The 24,152-nt window shown below is 41.1% G+C and overlaps 4 protein-coding genes and 1 long non-coding RNA gene across 6 annotated transcripts in view; 2 read left to right on the top strand and 3 right to left on the bottom strand.

Moving 5' to 3' along the window:
* LOC122716178 overlaps positions 1–8,715 on the bottom strand; it is a 66,092-nt gene extending 57,377 nt beyond the window's left edge. Inside the window, exons 1-3 of the long non-coding RNA XR_006346976.1 lie at positions 8,095–8,715; positions 7,698–7,833; positions 7,236–7,464 (exon numbers count right to left, since the gene is read on the bottom strand). This is a non-coding gene — a long non-coding RNA (uncharacterized LOC122716178). The remainder of the gene's footprint in view (positions 1–7,235; positions 7,465–7,697; positions 7,834–8,094) is intronic.
* Positions 8,716–9,147: 432 nt separating this feature from the next.
* Positions 9,148–15,124, top strand: LOC122716170. The gene is made up of 9 exons (XM_043939018.1): positions 9,148–12,602; positions 12,743–12,984; positions 13,079–13,256; positions 13,352–13,506; positions 13,612–13,790; positions 13,865–13,976; positions 14,049–14,231; positions 14,357–14,599; positions 14,713–15,124. The coding sequence occupies exons 1-9, from the start codon at positions 9,425–9,427 to the stop codon at positions 14,791–14,793; spliced, it is 4,551 nt and encodes a 1,516-aa protein (XP_043794953.1). The 5' UTR covers positions 9,148–9,424; the 3' UTR covers positions 14,794–15,124.
* LOC122716174 (39S ribosomal protein L10, mitochondrial) lies at positions 15,111–20,201 on the bottom strand. The gene is made up of 3 exons (XM_043939022.1): positions 20,066–20,201; positions 15,524–16,027; positions 15,111–15,462 (listed from the first exon to the last, which is right to left on the bottom strand). Exons 1-3 carry the CDS (start codon positions 20,085–20,087, stop codon positions 15,239–15,241), a joined length of 750 nt encoding a protein of 249 aa, XP_043794957.1. The 5' UTR covers positions 20,088–20,201; the 3' UTR covers positions 15,111–15,238.
* LOC122716171 (partitioning defective 3 homolog) lies at positions 16,278–19,873 on the bottom strand. Its single transcript, XM_043939019.1, has one exon. It carries the CDS (start codon positions 19,492–19,494, stop codon positions 16,612–16,614), a length of 2,883 nt encoding a protein of 960 aa, XP_043794954.1. The 5' UTR covers positions 19,495–19,873; the 3' UTR covers positions 16,278–16,611.
* A 207-nt stretch (positions 20,202–20,408) lies between the features above and the next one.
* Positions 20,409–23,484, top strand: LOC122716100 (UBX domain-containing protein 4). Of its 2 annotated transcripts, none has more exons than XM_043938857.1 (7): positions 20,409–20,714; positions 20,907–21,041; positions 21,183–21,595; positions 21,684–21,959; positions 22,045–22,347; positions 22,427–22,659; positions 22,741–22,881. In XM_043938857.1, the coding sequence occupies exons 1-7, from the start codon at positions 20,633–20,635 to the stop codon at positions 22,742–22,744; spliced, it is 1,446 nt and encodes a 481-aa protein (XP_043794792.1). In that variant the 5' UTR covers positions 20,409–20,632; the 3' UTR covers positions 22,745–22,881. The 2 variants fall into 2 exon arrangements, with proteins under 2 accessions (XP_043794792.1, XP_043794791.1); XM_043938856.1 differs by having other exon boundaries at positions 20,412–20,714; positions 22,736–23,484.
* Positions 23,485–24,152: the final 668 nt, after the last annotated feature.

Below are 24,152 nucleotides of genomic sequence, written 5' to 3'. Positions count from 1 at the left end.
ATAAAATCCGGGGGTGGAAAAATTCCGAGTTTTCCACCTCTCGCCCTCGGCAAGAATCTTTTTTTTTTTTCCTTCTTCTTCTTCTTCCTTTTTTTCTTCTTTTCTCTCCCTTTCTTCCCTTATTTTTACCGCGTGTTATTTAACGGTGGCTCGTGCGTTCGTTTATTCTTGTTTAAATCTGTATACGTGGTATTATTCATACACCGGTTGGCAAGCAAGCCGGTTCATGTTTAATGCGAGTGTCAACGTTTCTTTCCGTGGAAACGCGCTTAGAATACATCCCATTACGTGGTTGGTCGTCACCAAATGTAGGTGACACTGGTGACTTTTCTTGATACCTTCGCTTCCAGATTATCGTGGAATTGTGTATTTTTATCCGCTACCAATTATGGATCTTTGATTTCTCTTTTAAAAGGGTAGTGAATAATCCATGAACGTTTATTTCGGTTTCGAGGATATTTTCGAGATAGAGTTGAAAGAGTGGTCGTGTTATTATTAGATATAAAAATGGTAAAGGAATGTTGCAGGTTTAGTAATAAATAAATACCAAAAATAACAAGATTCGTTTAAAAGGAAAGAAAGAGGAAAGAAAAAATATTTTTATTCCTTTTTATGGAAACGGAAGAACACTTTTTTTTTCTTGTAGAGAAGATCGATATTCTCGAAAATATTTTCGCGATAAATCAAAACGATTCGAAGAAAGAGAAACCTCCTCGACCTTTATTTCGCGCGATTCCAATAATATTTCTGAATTATTTAATCGAATTATTCAACGCTGTCTTATGAGCACATTGATTCGATCAAAGTACGATAGATCGAGGGGAAAGAGACAAATACTTGGATCGCGTTTGATCCCCCCGAGATGGGGGAGAAGCAGACCGGAGCGTATCATCCATTTCCAGCTCGGCCAATAGCAGATCGGAACAACTGTTGATACACGTGTAAGCTCCAATTCGGACCTCTGTTTGTGTACGTTTGTCCATAGAGCGCAGATGTAACCAACGCCTAACCCAAAGCTATCTAAGACTTAACCAGGATCCAACCGATATCTAACCCTAGTCCAACAAAGATCGAACCTGAGCCGCCACCCTTTCCTCCCCCTCCCCCCCGACCAATGATTTAATCCAACGAGCCTCGTGCGGCCGAGGAACTCGGTCAAGAATTCGACCGACGACCGACCGCCGTTTCATCCCGATATTCCTTCCTTTTAACCGTTCAAGCACCCCTCCAAATACCGTATATATCGTCTCGGATATCGTAAGAGAAATATCGAGGGGAAGTATCGACGTATATCCGCGGATATCTCGATCGAGGGGCCGTAACGCCGTTCCGCTTACGCGGGCTATCACTTATCAGCCAGAGGTGTATCGGTCGCGGTGGAATAATCCGGTGAAAAATTCGAGTCGTTACGCAGGCCGACACAGGCGAGACGGTGAATGGAACGATGCTACGTAGCTTGACGGATTTCTCGTTTAAAGTAGTCTCCCGGTGAAATACGGGCGAGGACTTTCTCCGATTTCTCGGTTACGAATGGCACCGGCGCCCGATACGACCGTGGATATAAACCGCGCCAACGTAAACAATACGCGGCGTGGCGTAGCGTCGCTCGATAATAATACGAGTGAATTCCGGGAACGAGAGATAAATTATTATCAGAGGTTATTCTTCCGGCGCGCGATTTTAAAAGTACGCTCGATTTATTAATCGCGTTACAATTTACGGTGGATGGGGGTGGCAGGCAGGCCAAAACTCGGTGTCCGTTGCAGTTATCGTATCGATATCCTGTCCGTATCATTACTAGGAGGATGGGTGGCGTAGGTTATTTCACGGACATCAAAATTGCCAGGATTTACCGATTAAACCGGGACCGCCACCTCTCTCCATCCCCCCTCGAAGCTTAATGCAATCGAGCTTTGACAATCGAACGCTCGCGAGATACACGTGATTCGCTCGATTGTTTGATAATTATCGATACACGTTGTCGAAATAGCATCGGCTACATCGTTGGTTGTAATTTAGAAATATATATATATAGATATATGATAGATCGATATCGAAATAAGGGATATATATATCGTCGAGAGGAGAAGAGACGATCGATTCAATCTCGAGTTGGAAACGGATTGATAAAAATTTACGCTCATCATCGTATAAATAGGCGAGTGTTGCAATTAATAGATGGTAAAAACGATGAAAAGATGTAATGTGTAGGAGTGAGGTATTGGAAAACGAACGATCGTATCTGCGTGGGATAAAAAGAGGCGGTGGATGGATCTCTGGAGGGAAGGACAAACGGAGGAGCTTAATTGAATCCACCACGTCCATTCACGTTGATTAATTCAGTTCGATCACCGCAATGGGATACAATTATTTCATAGCGGAATGGTGGAAAGGACATTGCCACGTAACGTTTCTATCCTATATATATATATATATATATATATATATATATATATATATATATCCTCGATTCTAATAATCATTCGCGAACCGGGACATTTCATATGCAAAACGATCCGTTACGGAATATATTGGACACGGAGCGAATACTCGTCGACAAAAGATAATACACGATCCTTTTTTAACGATCGAAAAATATTTTCGATCGCTTCAATTAAATTTCACAACGCTCCCATACCCCCACTCGACGAAGTAAACAGGAATTATTTCCAATTATTAACTTTTGTCAAGTCCCACCCTTTTCGATGGAACCAGAGAGCTCGGCCCATTCAATATGTCACTCGCCCTCTTCACGCTAATTAATATAACAGCAAATATAATCGCGTGTTATTAATAATCGTTCACCTCTCTGAGAATGGTTATTATTCGAGGGAAACGGACGGGATGGATCCAGGATTGGACGGACGTGTTCCCTATCGATCGAATCGCGGCTGGGAACCGCGTTTTAACAAATACACCGGATAACAATTAATTTGACGAGAGACGACGACGAGGAATCGGCAACGAATCGACCACGCGCCCGTGGATCGTCCGCGTGTTCCACAACGGATTGTAACGGGAGGCTTTTCGGTCCAGATTATTATCCGTGACGTGTCGAGAATCGTTGTACAATCGATAACAAACAAGGGGATAATAGGGCGTCCGATCTGTTTCCATCGGTAAATAGAACGAGGAACGAAGATAAGCGCGATTACGTTCTCCGAAACGGCCCCCCGCGCGCAGTAGGGGGCAGAGGGATAACAAACCCTCCCCTCTCGAACCGATTATCCCCCCCGATCCACTACCCTTTCTGATAAATGACCATCCGACCTTCTGCCGAGCGCACGCGTTCCGGCTTGATACGTTCGAAAGACTTACTCTCCTCGGTCCTCGATCCGCAGCCGCGGGTGCGTGAAACGCGTTAAAGCACGAGATTGGAAGATTTGCCGCGAATCAATTTCATAGGTGATCGAGACGCGATGGTGGAGAAAAGTATATCGAAATATCGAATAGGGATTTAAAGTGACTGACGTTGCTCACAGGGAGGGGGGGGGGGGGGGATTGCTAACTAAAAACCTCGATGAGATTAGACAGAATTTCTGAATTGTTTCGAGAAGAAAAATTTTATCCAAGATATTTCTCGAGAACTTGTCTTCGAGAACGGAATAGTTGGAGTAAAAACGGAGTAATTTAAAAAAAAGAAGAAGAAAAAGGTAATCTCGATTTCGAGAATTCGTCCTCGATCCATCTCTTTCGATATCGTCGAAACGATAATTGATCGCCGTTCAACGTTGATAACAAACGTTGAACAAACGTTGAGAAATCGAATTTCGAGGATAAAAAGAGAGACGGGGGTCGGTCCGTCGCGCGATTCATAATTTATTTCGCCGCGTCGCGAAACAAATTTACGGGCGAATGTAATTTGGCGCGCGCGTATCACCGATTATTTTCCCACCCTCGCCTCTCTACGCGCGCTAACGTTCGTAGCGTGTGATCATCGGCGAGCGGATATTGCGGAAACACGCTCACAGGTTGCGGTGGTACGTATGGACCCGGGGAGGAGAGAAGCCGAGGGTCTAATTTCGCGAACAGTGGATAACTTCGAGAAGACAATCTAACTATCTTGCTCACGTACGGAACAACGGTGTAACTAAGGAGATAGCCAAAGGGTTCGTGGGCCCGGCACACAAGTCCAAGTCCGTCTAAGAAGTACTTTCCCTCACGTATCGCAGGTCCTTCTGTTTCTAAGATGAACAGATCGTGCGGAGTACAAGGCTTTCCAACTACCACTCTCTCCTCCCCCCCCCCTCCCCCTTTTCTCAGTTTCTCTCGAGCTTCGGGAAATACCGTTGTAACCGTAGTAATAACGTTGTTACGGAAAATCCATCGAACTTGAGACAAGGTTCCGCGAGTTTTAGAAACGTAATAACCGAAACAACCAAGTTTAAAATAACGGATATACGATTTAAATTACGAGATGTTCGTATTATGAGATGGGAAAAAATTTCTAAAATGTAAATAGAATGGGAAAACTCTAGAATTGTAAAAGAACGAGTAAAAAAAAAAAAAAAAGAAGTAAGTAAATTCAAAGTATAAGAGAATAAAAAAAATATTTTATAACATCGACGAGACGTCACGTATGAAAAAAAAAAAAAGAGAGAGAAGAAAAAAAAGAATCTCTCGATTCTCATAGCGAAAAACTTTTACCTATTGGTTGAACACGAATTCATGGGTTAAGAACACGTTGCGATACGATAAAATAGAAGTAGGAAAAGAATCGAATTGTTCGGACGTACGCGTTTTTCACAATAAGCTCGAGAACAAGCGGGATAGGCGGCAACGCGATCAAATTTCCATATCGAACACCTCCCGATCCCTTATCAAACAGTTTCAGAATTCAAAATCATCGAAGTCTGGCGCTCGTTTGCATATCTCGCAGAAGAAGAAGAGAAAAGAACTTCCAGTTAAACTAACGCCTCGCTGTTCCAAACGTAAAAATTCCTTAAAATATGCGCAAGATCGATTTATACATCGGGACTCTTGTAAAAAACGGCACGTACCGTTATTAATCAAAAGAAAAAAAGAAAAACGAAATTAACCGATTAAACCAGGCGCCCCTATATTTCCCTATCGCGAGCAAACACTTTCTTCACACCTCTATCTCCAAAAAGTGTCGTCGATACATCGAGCCCGCTTTAATTCTAATTCAACTCGACTCGAAAGATCGGCGTATCCCCCGAACGAAGATCCCGTTTCACACCCGCCCGTTTCAAACTACTTTTCGCCACCGAGTTGATAAAGATCGGGCGGAGGGGGAAAAAAATTGCAACCGCATCCCGACTAATTTGTATCCCTGTTCCCTGAAGGGATAAGCACGGCGTCCGTGCACGTAGCTGAATAAAACATCGGTCGGATCCGAGCGGGTAACTAAATTTTAAGCAATGGCACGGCGCCGCCACTGCCGCCACCGCCACTGCCGCTTTCCAAAGTTCAACGACACGTCGCCGTACTCGGCTGCGGCCGCGAAACTCGTGCCCGCTCTGCCGGGAATCTGGCATAAAAATTGTAAATCGCGGATATAACCTCGCGGCGCACCTCCGATACCGGAGGGAATAATCGTGCATTACGATCGGCCGCGAAACTTCTTCCTCCTCCTCCTCCTCTTCCTCTCGTCGCGCTTCCGCGGTACTTTGAATAAAAATGCGGGGGAGAAGAGGAGAGGGGGGAGAAAGGCGGCGAAAGGAAAGAAAGACCACGAGAGAGAGGGTTTCCTTGAGGGGTTCGCCACTCGAACGAAACGGTAAGAGGGACAGGCCCGAGAAGAGAAGAGGCACCCGTTGACTTCTTCTTCATTAATGGTAATGATCGCGTTCAGAAAGTCTTCTTCGGGAAACTCGCGAAAAAGGAAGCATCGCGATTTGTATTCAGGACGCGATATGGGGTTGCTAGCGTAGCGTGGAAGCCAGGGTTCGAGCCAAGTCGGGGTGGGGGTGGTGGGTGGATTCGCGAAATAAACTCTCGAAGAAAGGGGAAGAGAGAGAGAGAGAGAGAGAGAGGAGAAGTAGAAGGGGAGGAAGGGTGGTGGTGGTAGTAGACTCTTGCGCTCCAGTTCGGCTTCCGACAATAAAAGTGAGCTAAGACCACGCACACGTTGACACGGTGGCGTCGTTCGCCCGTGAACGTGACGGTCGGTTGTGAGCGTGTTCCACTAGAGGAGCACTCGAGGGGTGCCTCGTTTCGGGTGCAGACTTTATTCGGCGACGTCGCTCGCCGTCTCATTGCTCGCAATAATCGAACGAAATCGAGAACGAATGATAATTTCCATCGAGAATGTCAGAGGTTCGAGAGCAGGGTGGATGGGAATCATGGGGAGGACTCGTATCAGAAACGCATAACTATAATGCATGATGATGTCCCATCGCCAATCTGTGCACCATTGTTATCGATTACGACGAATGACGCGGTTTCTCGTTTCGGAAAAGGAGGACGAGGCAGGCGGAGAGAAAAGAGAAAAACCCTTTACAGGTTGATTTAAGCGGCGCGGCGTAAAAGATAACGTCGAATCCTTCTCGTGCACACGCACTCGGGATTGTGTGACTTTTCTCTCTCAAAGAAGAGGGTGACAAAAAAAAGTTACGCATCTTGCGGCTCGTTTAAACGAAACCTCTTAATGGGGAAGCGACTTTGAATGTTGTCGAGTAATTAAATAAAATATGGAAACACGTTGCGTGTTTTTCTAAAGTAGTTCCTTTTTCTCTCTTTCTTCTTTCTTTCCTTTTTCCTTTTTCCTTTTTCTTTCTTTCTTCCTTTCTTTCTTTCTTTTTTTATCACGGATGGATCTTTTCCACCGGTTTTTCTACCCCTCCGGTATTGTGCCTCATCGCCGTTTGTGCGAAAATAAATGCACACGGGACTGGCGCGTGTTACGTTTGCAGAGAAACCGCTTTAGCTTTCGAGATACCCGCCACGGTGCAAACTCTTGAGTAAACGTACTTAGGTCGAAGCTGGCGGGGGTTAAAGGCCGGCGGTTGATGCCTTTCTTCCTCCCCGGTAAACGTAATTAAAAATACTCGCTTGGTTAATTTTGAAACGCGGGGGGCACTACCTGGAGACCACGTTATCACCGAAAAATTTTCTCGACGGTGGTGGTTTTCGATAACCAAAATAAGAGATGCTTTCAACAAGGGAGTTATATCTACATGCGATTAATCATCTTGAATTTTACCAGGTGGAAAGTAAGAGTAAGAGTAAGAGAAAGAAGAAGGGAGTGTCGCGCGTAATGTCCTTAAGATTACCGTATTACAGCTATCGTAGTTAACTTCATCGAAGGTCCAATGAAACGGTGATACAGATGTGCGCCTCGCAGTGACTTGTTACAATAGCATTTCGCTAACTGTCGGCCAGTTATCCCCACTAATTCCTAGAATTGCTTCTATGGTGCGAGCATCCATGTTATCTGCGACCTATGATCGGCGTTATCTCAGGTAGCGATGAGTCAAACCGAGAAGATAATAGCTGGCAATCCTGAAACACCTACATGCCTCGATAACTGTCACGTTAGAATCCCACAAGTATGTGTAAGTATCCTTGTTTCGCGTCGATCATCAACGTGACGTGGTTTCACATCTCTATAAATATCTCGACGAATCGGTAATAATTTTAATTTTAATTTTATCACGTAATATATTGTACACCTTTGAATTTTCCATAAATATCATTAAACATCCCCTATCGTATTTTAAATTTTAATTACCAACCTGTATCCAATCAAAGGAGAGGAAGATTCTTCCAACATTTTTTTCCATTAAAATCCATGGATGCTTATCGGAGCACAAGTGAAAATGGCCAAGCCCACAAGTTTATTTGGGACGGCATCGTTTATCGAGCGAAGACCTGAAACATAGTTTATTTTTGTTACAATAGAAGAAAATATCGCGAGAAACCGGACGTAGCGTTATTTTCAGTAGATCGCAAATAATACACGAGACTGACGAATCCGAATGGAACTCGGTAGCACCAACGTTTGAAACCTTAAATGCACGATAAAGTGTCCCAAGTTTTATATATATATATATATACAAAATACACGTGCGCGTAAAATGGCATCGTATGACGTCGCGCACGAGATTTTTGGATATTTTTCAAAAAACTTACGAGCTTGACACTTGGCCGTGGCGGTGAATCGAACGTGGGGCGAAAAACGAGACGCTGATCATCACACGCGCTGGTCCATGCCCTCTCACGGGATTAGTCAAATCCCAAAATAATACCGTGGGCGAGAGAGCGCGGAGTTTGCATACACCGTGGTACAAATCTACGCGACGATGTAAATCGGACGGTTTAAGCTGTTTGCGTATAAATTCGGAACACGGTCTATTAAGTATTCACGTCATTCGTGATTTATATTCCGCCCCTATTTCAGGATCTGTCGTTTATACGTCGGATAAAGAAACGAAAATATGAATCAAATAGCGAAACAACGTCCCGACTAGCATCCCTGTCCGAATACCCTCCAAAGTGCCCCCCCCCCCTCCCGCTACGTAGTATCCGCCTACGTAATCCCATCCTCTTTAAACTTTACCGACCGAGTAGTTCATCGAAAACACTTCTTCTTTGAAAGCGAATAAGAAGAAGAGGAGGAGGAGGAGGAGGAGGAGGAGGAGAAAGAAGAGGAAGGAAGAGAAGAAGAATATTTTCCACGAATGGTAAGAATAATCGCCAAGACAGTGGAGGAGAAGGATGGTGCGTCGAATGGCGCGCGCGGCCGTATTTCTCTGTTTTGATCTCGGACAGCGGGCGCGCAGACAGCAAGAGAGAGCGAGTGGACTTGAAAATAACCGAAGGCGGGAGAGGGCCCCGTTTCTATTAATAGAGAAGAGAAGAGTATCTTTGTCGTACGTGTTCGGCGGCGACGGCGACGGTCTCGCAGCGAAATTCGTCAGTCGATTTATCCCGTTCCGCGATACATTCCTCGCACGTACACGCCGGGGAAACGCGTAACTCGATCGGAACACCATGTTCCGCGCAAGTTTGCGTCCGTACCCGGCAACCGTTCTCGCCGTCTGCTGAATTTCCACTCTCGCCGCCGCCCGTTCCCTGTGCAGGCCGAAAACCGTGGGCGAGGTTAGAGAAAATACCCTACGGGACGGGCGAGAGGCGTCCAGGGCGAGGGGGTGGAGGTGGGATCGAGGGGAGAGAAGGGAAGGGATCAAGATTGGATCAAGAGCGACTTGGAGGAAACGACTTGAGAACGAGGAGAAAGGGGAGGGTGGCGTATCGCGATCGCGAACGCGAACGTTAAATACCGCAAGATTCCTCCAACACCGAGTCTCGGCCAGGTTTCCCTTTAACGTTAGAGACGAACTGGAAGGAAGTTAAAAGCGCGTCGGTGAGTGAGAATCTAAATAAAGAACTATGCAGTGGAGCAGTGGATGAGCGGAGTGGGGCGGAGTTGGCTTCGAGAGGGAATATGCGGTGAGTAAGAATGGTACTGCGAGCCGCATGCAGCATCGAGGCGAGCACATTCTCCAATGGCGTGCGGAACAGCGAGCGAGACGGAAGAACGCCGGACGTCGCCGCGACGGAAGCGTCCGTGGACCGCGTAGAATCGCGTACAGTGAACGAGGGTCGTGGGAACGCGAGATTCTCCCTGTTCAGATGGTTCAAACGGTCCGGTAATCGGGACTCGAGCGCGGAGAAGAGGCGGAAGACGATCGGGAGATACGCGGAGGGCGGCGAGAACGGGCGGCGAAGAAGCGTCTCGTCGAGCGTGGAGAGCGTGGACACGTTCTACAGCACGACGACGGTGCGTAGTTTCGCGTTTCACACCGGTACACTGGGCAAGTGCGATGGATTCTCGTTAGACGTATTGGAACAAGCGGGCGAGGTTGGCCCGTTCGCGGCCGGAGCCTCGAAAGTTGTCGCGGTTGGCAACAAAGAGAACGAGTTAGCGTCCACGTTGCCCGCCAACGTTCACAGAACAGACATAACGGCCAGATACTCCCTGCAACCGTCGACCGCGTTCAACTCCTGCGGGAATCTATCTCCCCTTCCCGATCGAACCTTGTTGGAATCTCTCGAGGGGTTGGACGAGAGGAAGGCCCGTTACACCGTCAACTCGACACGTAGACGGGTGCACGTGAAAGGGAAGCGGCGAGCGCCTAATCCTCCCGCGAGCTCGATCAAGGGAACGGAGGTAGATGCACGCGAAACGCCGAGGAACAGTAGCAGGCGAAAGCGACGCGCGCCGAAACCGCCTGGGAAGATCGTGGACGAGCGTGATTCGCGTGCGAAAAAGTGGGAGGATCGGGTTACCGATGGCGGAATGGACGCGAAGGAAACGCGGCCGGACACCGAGGACGTGCAGACTCTGAGCAACGACACGCTGGTCCTTCAGGGGGGCGTTCTATTGTCGAAACGGGAGGTGAAACGGGAGACGAAGAGCACGAGGGACACGAGTGGCGGCTCGCCGGACACGGCCATTCTTCACGAGAACCAGAGTGCGGCGGCCACTGGTGCAACTTTGAGCGCAGCCATGCCACGACCTTGGTACAAACGGAGCGTCTTCGAACATTCTCGGGATTCCGGCGCGTCGAGGAGGGGCGATGTCCTCCGAGCTCCGACAAGCTCGACGATCGAAATAAAAGAAGAATGCGGTGCCGCGAACGCGACTACGACCATCACCATCACCACCACCACCACCACCACCACCACCACCGCCGCCGCCGCCACTTCCACCGGTTATTCCGTGGACGCGTCTTTGTCCAGGTTGAGCTTCTTTCATCGCGGTGGAAGCCAAGCCGAGGACAGAAAAAGGGAGGCGAAACGAAGATCGGGCCTCTCGATTCTCACCAATATCAGCGAGCTGGACAAAGAAGCGGCCGCGATCGTTCAGGAGGAACAGGCGCGCGCCAGGGCCTCGATGCTGTTCAATTCGTCGAGATTCGTGGACGCGTTCGAGAGGAGGAGCGACGCGAACGAGGAACTCGTTCAAGACATCGTCACGTCCGCGATGGAGAGTTCGTCGCCCAGGCGTGGCACGCGGGCTCTCATCTCCAAGTTCAACGCCATCAGCAATATCACCAAGGTCACGGTGAATTCCAATTTCTTCGCGAGGAACGCGAGGGATCAACAACCGGGGAAATTCGAGCGGGACGGGGCGAGGAACGCCAAGGTCTTCGAGCATGGCAACGATCGCCATTGGAACAAGGATCATCATCCGAGATTTTCCTTTCAGTCTGCCGGCGGGCAAGCTGGCCGCGTCGAGAAAGATATCTCTAGATATTTTCCACCGCAGCAAAAGGCGGGCAAAAGCAGCAGGGTGGAGAACGCGGAAATGGGTGGTAAGATTTCGGGAACGAAGAGCGGGCCGAGCAAGGAGCAGAACGATAAATTGGCCAGTGAAACTTCAAACAGAATATCGTTCCTGCAGAGTCAATTGGCCGCGAATCGTACGAGCGATCAAATCCTTCGAAAGGATAGCTGTGCGCCCCCGACGACGGAGGAAAAAATTAGATCGAAACAGGAAGAGAAGAGGGAGAAGGAGACGAGAACGAGTAACGAGGATCTACGAAGATACTTGTTCCCTCGTAATTCCGCGGAGACGAGGGAACGCGTTGCGTCGAGGAGCGTGTTTGAGGAGACAAGAAAGTTGAACAAGCAACAACGCGTGGACGGTGTGCAGAAAGAATTTTCCGATATATTCGACGAGATCGACAAACAGCTACGTACGAAAGAATTCAAATTTATCGATCGGAGGTCGTTGCTCGAGAGCGCGACACCCACTAATCAGAGAAATAAAGTTGGCGAGGAGGAAGCCGGAATATCAAGTAAGGTAACCAAAGTGCTCGATATCCTGGTGGAGGCGGAGAAAGACGCCAAGACAAAGAGCGGCGCGCCGCCAGAAAAATCGATAATCCTCGAGGATACCTCTCGTCCGACCGAGCCGAACGTGAAAACGAAATCGGGTAATAGCGGCAGGTCGCCGTTATTGAACACCATCGAGGATCCAATTACGACGGATTTAAAGGAGATGTTGAAGGAAATGAAACACTCGTTACCGAAGCGTTCGAAACCCGGCAAAATTGTGACACGTAACACCGACGTGACGGAGAAACCAGTGGTGACGGAGAAAGAAACGGTTAACGTTTCGGATCCTGGCAAGACCAGGTATTTCGTTTCCGCGGTAACGAAAGTCGAGAATATAACGGTGCCAAACGATTACGAGCTGGACAAACAAAAGGTGTCGTGCTCGGTACAAACTAGCGGAAATATACGAAGATTGAATCAACCGTCCGCATCTGTGGAGCAACCGTCCACCTCGGGTTGGAAGCAGGAAAACGTGCTCTACAAAACGTCCGGGAAAAGCTTGGGCAGTTCCGGATTGAAGAATACATTTCAGTTGATACGACCCCGAGATTTTGCTGAAATCGAAGCGACAAAAACGACGAGGGCCGCGCTCAACGAGAACGCTTACGCCAATGTGATCGAGCAATCCATCTACGCGAATGCACACGTCCCCCCTCCCTCTCCCAAACCACGTTCTAATTCCTCGCGACCAACCAACGTTACGAAAATTGATAATACCGCATCGAAAGCATCGCCCACGATTCAACGAAAATTCCCCACGCAGGAAGATACGTTCGAGGGTAGCGGCGAGGAAGGTAATTTTAATTAAATCAGATTTAGATTTCTTTTTCTTCTTCGAATGAGTCACTTGCCTAAATTTAGATAGATTGTTCGCTCAAGCGTTTTTCCCTCTTACCACGTTAACGCGCGTGTTCTCTCTCTCTCTTTGCGACAGATGACAATTCAGCGGAGAAAAATATGAACACGCTGGCCATAAACCGATTACTCAGAAAGTTAGAGGCGGCAATCGCGTCTGGCCATCATCAACAAGCGGCAGGTTTGGCGAAGGAGCTAGCACGGCTTAAAATTCATTGTTCCGTGATTCGACAACGATCAGCTCGTCTCAAAGATCAGTTGATTAAAGTCAATATGTACATAGAAGACAAGCTTGCCCACCAGGGACCGATACCCCTTCAGGTAAATAGCGTTGCCCACTCGAATCAAGGTAGCTTAAGTTTGCCAATCCGTGTGATGATATTAGATGCCGTACTAAGCCAAAATAAAATAACAGCTGCCGAGCAGGATGACGGTGGCCGAATTGAAAGCGAAAATATATACGGAATTCGAAATACCGATCAATGTGCAACGATGGATCATAGGTAAAAATTTAGCAGATCGCGACGAAGCGACTCTGAACGAATTGCAGGCTGTTAATGGATCTCCGGTATTCTTGTATCTCGTTGCTCCAGGTACTAAAAAAAAAAAAAAAAAAAAAAAACAAAAAAAAGGAAAGAAATGAAATAATAAATAAATAATATTTGATGATTAACATACTTGATTATAGAATTAAGATCTGAAAGTGTCGTACAAATAGAAAAAAGTAGCGGTACAGAGGAAATGCCAAATGTGCCAAATATGCCAAATGACGACGCGAGCACATCTACAGAAGTGCTGCAGATTGTGGAACAAGATCACGAAGAAGTTGAAGAAGAACCTCAGGTATTGAATATTTTATTTTCACGACACTTTCTATTTTTCTTGGCAAAAGATATTCTTTTTTTTTTTTTTTTTTTTTCATAAATTCATCTCAATAAATACATATAGGAGATAGAGGAGAGAAACACACCAGTGGAAGTGAAAATGGACAGGTACGAAGAGTTGATTTCTTTGGAAAACTGCGATGTTATACCGAACTCCGAACCGATCGAATGTCCCGTATGCTTTGTTACATACGGCCCTCGTGAAGGAGTTATCTTGAGGGATTGCTTACATATGTTCTGCAGGTATGATAATTGCAATAATTAGATGAAAATAACGCTTCATACAAATCATCATTTAACCAACAATTTTACCTTAGATCATGTATTGCTAATACGATTCGATACTGCGAAGAAGCCGAAGTGAAATGTCCTTATAGAGACTCGGAATACACCTGTGAGTCGACTCTCCAAGAACGTGAAATTAAAGCTGTAAGTTAATTGTACAAATTCGTTAAAAGTATAATATTTAACACAAACTTAATACACGATTTTATTACATAGCTCGTCGAACCAGAAGTTTACCAGCAACATTTAGCCAAATCGATCGCTCAAGCGGAAAACAATGCTGGAAACAACGCGTTCCACTGTAAAACTCCGGACTGCCCTGGCTGGTGCATCTACGACGACGACGTGAACAACTTTCTTTGCCCCGTGTGTGGTGCGAACAATTGTCTCACTTGCCAGGTCGAAAAGCAAAATTTAATTATTCTATTAATTATTCTATATCGTTGGAATATTGAAATATTTAAATAAGCAAAATTAATTAATATTACATTGATAAAAGTTTTACAGAAATATTTACCTCGCAGGCTATTCATACTGGCAAAAATTGTAAACAATACCAACAAGAATTGAGATTATCGAAGGAAACGGATCAAGAATCGCGAAGAACTGCCGAGATGTTGGAGGAAATGGTAGATAGGGGTGAAGCACTCGCGTGTCCCACATGTGCTGTTGTTTTGATGAAAAAATGGGGTTGCGATTGGTTGCGTTGTTCAATGTGCAAAACCGAGATATGCTGGGTAACGAGAGGTCCACGTTGGGGACCTGCAGTAAGTAATCGATACGTAACAATGTTATCGTTCGATATTGAAATATTAGTACACATTTTTACGACTCGATTGTTTTATTTCTATATTGATCCTATTTCGGATGATTCGCATAGGGAAAAGGGGACACATCCGGAGGCTGTAGATGCGGAGAAAACGGAGTCAAGTGTCATCCTCGTTGCAATTACTGTCACTGAGAACCATCAAGAGATACAATTACCGCAACGATGCACGACGGATGGATGCAATGGAAGAAAAGGAGTGCAAATGCACCATGGATCAAAATATTTTTATATCATTATCAGTGTCCCCGTATATCGGGATGAATCACTAGTCAAAGCATCAAATGGCTTGATATATTATAATAACGAGTTTTGATAAACGATAAAGTTGATACTGATAAGTTACATTACGTATACGTCGCATACGCTGCTTGCTCAATGATTAACCTTATCGCGGAACCGTCCTTCATGGAATTGGAAAATAATTGAAAGTAATAAAGAGGACAGACACCTCAGTTTTCAACCATCATTCTTATTTTTTTATCGTCACAAAGGGCATAGGAGAATAAATTGTACTTTACTTAAAGCTTCGTGTGCATCATAAACGTATAATAAATTATAGATACAGGTATCTTTGCAATTATACAGGCACCGATTTTTTATCGTCGGAGGTTGTCTCATTTGTACCGATCTGTTTCAGTCGTGTCAACAGTGTCGACTGATGGTGTGTAAGTTGTCGAGTCAGATTAACGCCTCCTGCATTTTGTAATACTTGAACCAAATTCGATTGCGCCATTGTGATATCCATTTCTCCAAACTTCAGGAAATCATCGTACTTCAATACTTGTCCTTCTAACACTCCCCCTAAAAAAGAAATCAAATTTGTTAATAAAGTCATTCTGCCATCGTTTCTCCACCTGCTTACCTAATATATACATTTTCTTGCTTTTTTTGATAATTTTGTTTACAATGGGTACTTTTATTTCAGAACTGAATACAAATGCAGTAAAATTACTAATTAAAGGAGCAAGATTTTCGTAAGGCGAATTCTTAATAGCATTATGTACGATATGAGACCCATAACGTTTGTAGTGCATATTTTCCTTGAATAATGCAACTTTGATATCGAATACGTCCAGCTCCATAATACTATTCACATGCAATACAGCAATCATTTTTGAATTATCAAACCAATTACGAACTTCTCTTGCTATTATCGTATCATAAATTCCAAGAGAGTGCTCGATTTTCTTTGTTGCGTTTTTGCACAATTGATCCAGAGTTTTATCCTTGTTAGGATTAATAAAGAAGGGTGTTAAAAGTTCGTTTAATACTCGCTTTTTAAAAGATATTTTTGGTTTTCTAATATTTATCTTTCCCCTGTAACGCTTTTGTTGGTACAATAATTGATTCGGGATTAACTGAAATGCTAGAACAAAACAAATATATTTGTAAATGAAGATAAATTCCTTCGCCATCCAGTTAATTAATATATCTATTTACCGTGATTATCCTAAGTTTAGTAACACACTGTTTGTATCGATTGTTACTTCATGTGGATGTAAATTAGAATTTATGAGGAATCTTTAACATTATCATGATCATGATCAAATATTTGCCTAATAGATATCGATAGTAGTTCCCGTTTTAAAATTATCGGTTATTCAACTTACACACTGTTTATATTACGTGCATAGTTTTATTTTAAAAATAGATACATGTATATGATCGGTACGAATTGAAGACAAATACAAAAATTATATATATATACAGAATAAATTTTTTTTTTTTTTTTTTTTTTTTTTAATTTGCGATGATATAAGGCACTTTGGGACAAATCATACATATTTAAGTACATACGATGCAACGGAGTACATACGTGCGATGGGTGTTAAAATGTATATATTTCGTGTATAATATGTGTTTCTAGGTGTTATGCACAAATATGTTTATGTATACTTTGAATTCCGTATCTACGTTATAAATCCTCCCCCCCCCCCCATTTTTTGTATATTATGCGATATAATTGATCGTTCCACTACAATAATTACTGGATTCGTGACGAGCTTCTATACTATCACCGAAATTGAGCGATTTCCTATTCTTCCCTAATCGAAGCATCGAACGTATCCCCCCTTTCTTTCGTGAACGCTTATATCGATCATCCAAGGCTGAATTGAGAGATGCTTGTTTCACGTCCCCCCGACTATTTGGAAAACCCTCGCGATCATCCTTAAAATTATTGCTCGTTATCTCGCCATGTACATCATCAACAAGCCAGTGTTTCCTTGGAGAAGTGTACTTATTATTACATCCAGGTATAGTATATACGTATTCTGACTGAGCAGGATCGACCGATTTCTCGTATCGTTTCATATTACTATCACTTGCCGTACTGCCGTCGGTAGCAGCTTTATTTTTATTCTTGTCGTAACTTTCTGATTTAACTCCCCGCCTGGTATGATCTTCCGAATCAACCGATTGATTCGAATGCTTCTGATTCGCTTGTTCCTGATTCTTATTTTCCCGGCCTTCCCGTAATTTTTTATTTCTCTTATACGTATCCGTATTCTTGGCATCTAAAGCAGCATGTCGCTTCTCCGACATACTCTGTCTACCTAAAGCATCGCGGGAAAATTTATTGGAGGAGGAGCTAAATTCCTCCAAAGATAATTGACTATCGTACGTCGGATCCCCGGAATACTGACTATCTTTATCGTCCGTGTTTCGTTTAGCTTCATTGCACTGCGGTTCATTGGAATCTTCTAGCAATACTGGTTCCGCGCGGTCATCACGCTGTCCTATTGTAATTTTTTTCACGCTCGCAGGTTCTATCCATGTTTTATTGGTAGCGATACAGTAACTTTCATTCCTTAAACTATTCTTATTATACTGTTCGGTTAATCTATCGATAACTGGATTCCACGGTGATGCCATAACGCAAGACAATAGTCCACCATTGTCCAAGATATCTGATTGGGAATTCAAATTGTTCTTCTCTTTTACCCTGCCCTCGCTGGCTTTCGTGGAATCAGATATGTATATACTGTTGGCCGATTCCAGTTTACACTGAGAAGATAAATTTTCTGACAAATTTTTTTCATTTCCATCATAGGAAGATATCCTCCTGGCTATCGTGAGAGTGATCACTCCAGTTAAAGAGCTGTTTGTATTGAGCATTGCTCTTCTCAGTGTTTCCATTGCATCCGAGTTTGATAATCCTAATAATGATACCCCATTTACATTGAGCAATTGATCATTGGTCCTTAATCTTCCATCCCTAGAGGCTGCACCTCCATGAAGGACACTTTTAATAAAAATTCCTAAATCCATATTAGTGTTTTCATCTGTATTTGTAGTCTTTCCCTTAACACTAACACCTAATCCAGCTTTCTCTGAATCATGTACTGGTATATCTAAAGTCAATATCATACGATTTTTACGTGGTGATAAAACAATATCTTCTGAAGATTTCACTGGTTTAAATGTGCATTTATCATAGTTATGGGTATTAATTTTATCTTGCACTTCAGTGTTCTTTTTTATTGGTGATGTATTCAATGCATTCCAATATTTAGAATTATCAGTAGTTTCTGAGGCTTGATTTGTGGAAGTAACATGAGAATGAGAATCTGGAATGCTTGAAGAAATTTCTTCTTGGCGTGATACAACCATTCTTACTTTTCCACCAGGTGGAATACTTCTTAGAAGTGAAACCACCTCTGCTTGACTTTTACCAGTCATTTCTTTATTATTTACCTCCAATAATCTGTCTCCAGGCCTTAATCTACCATCTTCAACTGCAGCACCTTTTGGTAATATATTTTTAATATATATTGGACAATGGCCTCCTGCAGGATTATCACGTGTTGTGACACTAAATCCAAGACCATTACTCCCTTTTGTTAATTCTATTTCTATCATACGTCCAATCTTACGGGTATTAGCAGTCTGCAACAAATTATAATTGCTACATTGAAGTCTTTTAACATTATCATCAATTTCCTTTTCCGATCCTCCGCTAGTATTGCTATGATTTTTATGTAACGACTTCTCATTACTTTTTGACTTTTTATGTTTCACTATAGAAATTTGTAAACATGATTCAGTCATACAGGTACGAAAAATCTCTTGCACTTTAGAAAATGGTATATGCAATAGATTGTGACCATTTATTTTTATAATCTTATCGTGCAAATCAATTTGACCATCTCTAGCAATTCTGCCATTTGGTTCAATACCTTCAACTCTTAGTCCCTGATCATTACCCAACAAATCATAACATGGCACCACATGAAGCCCCAGTGGTCCTGCTTCATTCTTTATCACAATTTCTCGAATTTCTCCTTGATCTCCTGATTCTATATTGGCATTTATATATTCAAATGACACTTTGGCATCTTGTCCCAATGGTTCTCTACGCCGAGACTCTCTGGGAAGGGACTGAGCAGAATATGTAGTTAAACATGGCTCTCTGGTTGATAGTGCATGCATTGATAATCTTTTGGTACTTTCTCTTTTAATAGCATTGATAGGAATTGAGGAATGTGTATCAATTGTATAAGTTGGTTCTTTACTATCTGAATGAAAAAAATCAGGACTATTTGTTCCAACTGAACTTGCTCCATCACCACCGGCATGCGAAACATCAGAACTCACAAAATGAGCAACAATCTGTTCTCTATCATCAGCTACATCACATAACCTATCATCTGGATCCAAGAGACCACCTCCAGTTAAAGAAGATAAACTATTTATAGTTAATGTATTATCATTCTTTCCAGTTGCCTTTTTATACCTTAGAGTAGCCTCATGCATTAAATCTTTAACAAGTAGGGTTCCATCCCCACAAGGAACCACCACCCGGACGTTGTCGAAACACACAGTTACCTTCATGTTCGTTCCGATTTCATATTATCTTGTTATACGTTTACAAGCATTTATTGATTATTTCTAATATAATAGCACGTTTGAAATATTATCTTGTGTATTATAAAACGAATATAATCAAAGAACTGCACGTGTTATGAAATATATAAAATTATAAATTTCTTTTCTATAACACGATTATCTTCTATTATCTGTCGTATACTTCCATATTCCGATAATGAATCACCGACATTGTACACTGGACACTTTATTTTTTTTATTGTTGATTAAATTTCTTTAAAAACTAAGTGTATATATCAAAATTAAGTAGACATATTCGAAATAAAAAAACTTTGTCACGATTGATAAGGCGGACGCGTACGCCCAACTTTATCACAACATCAAATATGCGGAACAGACGCACTCGCCATTACCACATTTTATTCCACTATTCCTTCTGACAATTCAATGGAATGTAAGAAATATGGCGATACAAACAGTGTGGCCAACAAAATAACCTATTGTACCGCTTCATTTTCAATAATCGAACGAATATATTTTAACCATATTAAGAAAAGATTAGAATATTAACACTTACCTTTCTTTATAAAATGAGCCATTATTTAATTATATTCTTCTTAAAACAAAGGCAATAAATGCTTATAAATAATTTTATATGTTCTTCACTCATTAACTCACATCCTTATTTATACACTGAACACATTGAAATGGTTCGAATCCACTGGTTCGTATTTAACCTTCAAATTTAAAGGCTGTCTTTCAATTAACGAAAATTTCATCGATTTAATAATGAAAGACTTATCTTCAATTGGCGAATAACTAATATATGACATTGTTATGTGACATTGACTTATATTTCATAAGGGTTATTTTTACAAATTTCTACAATATTTTGATTAAAGATATTTATATCATTTACCTTACTATATATTGTATTAAATTAAAGAGAAAATAAACTGATAGTCATTCCCAACATAATGGATTAATTCATTAACACAATCCAATGGTTACCTACCCAAACCTTACTTACATTCTGAAACGTCAAGATTTGAAGAAAATTTCTAGTGATTAAACCATTTTTTCATTACGTCATTATTAATTGATAGCACAATAAAATACAGATATTGTTAATTTTGCAAAAAAAATGAAGTGGTTTGAAGGTAGTATCAATGAAGCAGTGGCAACCTCAAAATCCAGGAAAGCAATTTTTGTCGTTTTTATCGAAGGTATATACATATTTGTAATGTTAGGTTAAGTTATTGTTCAATCTATTATTATATATTTTTCATTAATATTAACTTGTATTTATGATTAGAAACATTTTAAAACTTTTCTTTTTTTATATTTTCTGTCTTGATAATTATAGCTTGCATGCTTTATTATTATAAAATAAATAACCTTGTAATCCATATTTATAGGAAAAGATGATACATCTGCACAAGTTGCCGAAGCAATCAATGCTACAGAAGTTTCTTGTCGCTTGGAACAAGAACATTTTGTAGCAATACGATTAGAAAGTGGATCTGAGACTTACAGATTTTTTGCCCAGATTTGTATCCTTTGATATAATGGTTATTAAAAAGCTTTGATTTATATATACATGTATTATGCATATGTGCATATGAGTTATTATAATTCTACATAATACATAAATTTTAATAAAATTATATATTTTCCTAAGCGTCATTGACTAGATCAATTGGTGCCTGTACCATCTTTATTCTTTATTGGTGAAAATGGCACACCTTTGGAAATTATTGCTGGTAGCACAACAGCAAGTGATTTAGCTACTAAAATTGATTTAGTCTTAACAAAAGTAGGAAAGAATAAAAATGCATCTATCAATTTGATAGATGCAGAACAAAAAGCTGCTGCAGCCAATATTAATTCTGATGTAAAAATTGAAGAAGATAAAAAAGATGATAACATAATGGAATCAAATATAGAAATACCATTACCTCAATCTACAACAGAAAATGAGAGTAATAATATAATTAAAGATGATATTAAAGAAGAACCATCTACAAATTTAAAAGAGCCAGTTAATGAAACAAAATCAGTTAACAATGAAACAAAGGAAACATCTACTAAAGAATTGACAGCCGAAGTATGAATTATTAGAAGAATTATTTTGGAATTTTTCATTTAAACATTTATGTTAATTAAAAATATTAAAACATTATATATATCCTTAGGAAAAAAAAGCAAGAGCACAACAGTTAATAATGTTGCAAAATAAACAACGTATGGAAGAGGAAGAAAGAAAAGAAAGAGAAAGGGAAATAGAGCGTCGCAAAATTGGCCGCGATGTACAAAAATTGCGACAAAAGCAACAAGATTTAGAAATGAAACAAGCTTATGAGGAAAGAATGAGGGAAAAAGCTGCTGATGCAGCAGCTAGAGAAAAAGTTTTACAACAAATTGCTCAAGATAAATTAGAAAGAAAACAAAAAGAACTAGCAATGCAACAGGTGTGTATAATTTTCTTATGAAAAAGAAATTTTCGTTAAATTTATCATTTTATATATCGATAAAATATAATTTTACGAAACGTAGCAACATGTTCAACAACAATCTGAGTCATCAGAACCATCTGAGCCATCAATATCAACGGCAACTGTCAGTAGAATACAATTTCGGTTGCCATCAGGCAATCCTTACATCGCACAATTTGAACCAACAAATACTTTACGCGATTTGCGTGCTTACGTTGTTCAAAATATTAATTTACCATTCCGTCAATTTGCGATGTCTACCTCTTTCCCTAGACGGGAATTAATGCCTGAGGATGATGATAAAACCCTTTTAGAATTGGAATTAGTTCCTACAGCGGTTATCTTAATTCTACCTTTGAAAAACGTAATTTCAATTTATACGAAAAATTTTAAATTTTTATCATATATATAATACTCCTTATTGTTTCGATTTATAATTTCAGTCGAACATGACAACTACCGTGACATCTACACAAGATGTTGGTATTGTACCACGACTCGTATGGTCCACTTTTGCAATTTTCACAGCTGTGTACTATTACATAATAGGTTATTTTAGCGGAGGTATACGAAAAAATACATCAAAGCAATCAAGCAATGCTATTGAAAAAAAGGATAGTAATAATGCAGGGGGATCAATTTCACCAAACATTCAAAATTTTGCGAGTACATCAGGGTAGGTTTCACATTTATAAAAATATTTGCATAAATGCAATATGATTGCAAACATTTAATATAATTATTAAATTTAGTTTAGTTAGAAGGTATTTGGGTAATCAAGGAAGTACTACCATAAAAACTGAAGGGAATATACACAGACTTCAATCAGGTGGGGATGATAACGATGAAAATAATACATGGAATGGTAATTCAACGCAACAAATGTAGATTATTATAAATCAATAAAGTTTTAACAGGCTTTACTATTTCACTAATCTTAGATATGCAACAGAAATCTTCGATTGAAAATCGAATTATTTTGTTAAACTTTTATACCTTTCTGTTCTCTATTGCATTACAATCGAGTGTCATTTTATTACTACCATAATTATGATGATACAATATGCTCGAGTAACGAACCAATTTTATTTAAAGAAAAAGTTTATTTGTGTTGTACGTTCACTGAATATCTGATTTTTTATAATCTAACATCACCTTATTAAATGTTAAATCGATAACTTACTTTAATAAGTTGCAAAGAATATAAGGACCAAAAATTACAATACAACAAATAAACTCGAATACACATCCCTATATTCGTATAGAGCATCAAAGATTTTGTTAGTATATATGTTTTGAGATTTCTTATGAAATAAAAATTATTTTGTCATATCACATTAATCAACGTTATGATATATTTTTGGGTAACAAGAATTGTACTAAGAATAGCAACGATGTTATGTTTTATTTTATGATAAAATGCAAAATGTATCAATTAGAAAGCTTTTATTCTGTTAAGATATGAATAAAAAAAATATATATATAAAAACATCTACACAAATTGTGAGTTTTTATTCTCACCCGCTAAATTTCTTTACATTATTATTTCGCGATTCCCCGAAACGTATAGTTAATGGCGTTAAATAATTAAGTAAGATGATACTGACAACAGTTTAATACAATGGTGAGAACATGGAATCATGACGCGTGATTTTTTGTCTAGCGAAACACGATTCCAAAAATATGTTCAAGGCAAGGGAAAATAAATGCCAGAAAAATATCTCTACCGTCTTGTTCTGCGGTTGACACGTTCGAACGAACCGATAATTTACATCTTTCCTACCTTAGCGCTGTCGATTGTGGCACCAATTAAGCGTAAAATTAACAAACATTTTGGCTGACTTGTTCGTTTAAAAGTGTCAGCTTTCTGGCAACGTAACATATTGCAGAACCTGTGAGAGGAGTGTCGTTCGGGTAACATGATCTTACAGACACACCTATTCGTCCTTTCAACAACTTACTATCTGCCATGTTTGATCATAACGTATTCATTAATTTTAAAAGTATAAAATTTGAAATTTTATTTTTATTCTTTCCTTTTTGATTCCGTAGAAAAATTAAAAGAAGTATGATAGATATAAGTATGATATATTTGAATCAGAATTTAGCTGAAAGCAATATTTCCTGTTCCGATTTATTCAGAAGAAGTTCACAAGTTGGCTGGTATAA

The sequence above is a fragment of the Apis laboriosa genome, unplaced genomic scaffold (assembly GCF_014066325.1).
Source record: "Apis laboriosa isolate Shangri-la unplaced genomic scaffold, ASM1406632v1 scaffold42_cov153, whole genome shotgun sequence".
NCBI classification, from domain to species: domain Eukaryota; kingdom Metazoa; phylum Arthropoda; class Insecta; order Hymenoptera; family Apidae; genus Apis; species Apis laboriosa.
Note: the sequence above shows the minus strand (reverse complement) of the source record. Positions and strands in the feature narration are given on the sequence as shown.

Coding starts and splice junctions, on each gene's coding strand:
- LOC122716174 (XM_043939022.1), bottom strand. CDS start 20,087: ATGGCTCATTTTATAAAGAAAG. Junction 16,028..20,065: donor GGCTCATTTTATAAAGAAAG/GTAAGTGTTAAT, acceptor GTTTTGTTCTAG/CATTTCAGTTAATCCCGAAT. Junction 15,463..15,523: donor CAAGAAAATGTATATATTAG/GTAAGCAGGTGG, acceptor TTTCTTTTTTAG/GGGGAGTGTTAGAAGGACAA.
- LOC122716170 (XM_043939018.1), top strand. CDS start 9,425: ATGGTACTGCGAGCCGCATGCAGCATCGAGGCGAGCACATTCTCCAAT. Junction 12,603..12,742: donor CGAGGGTAGCGGCGAGGAAG/GTAATTTTAATT, acceptor TCTTTGCGACAG/ATGACAATTCAGCGGAGAAA. Junction 12,985..13,078: donor AGGGACCGATACCCCTTCAG/GTAAATAGCGTT, acceptor ATAAAATAACAG/CTGCCGAGCAGGATGACGGT.
- LOC122716171 (XM_043939019.1), bottom strand. CDS start 19,494: ATGAAGGTAACTGTGTGTTTCGACAACGTCCGGGTGGTGGTTCCTTGT.
- LOC122716100 (XM_043938856.1), top strand. CDS start 20,633: ATGAAGTGGTTTGAAGGTAGTATCAATGAAGCAGTGGCAACCTCAAAA. Junction 20,715..20,906: donor TTTTGTCGTTTTTATCGAAG/GTATATACATAT, acceptor CCATATTTATAG/GAAAAGATGATACATCTGCA. Junction 21,042..21,182: donor CAGATTTTTTGCCCAGATTT/GTATCCTTTGAT, acceptor GTCATTGACTAG/ATCAATTGGTGCCTGTACCA.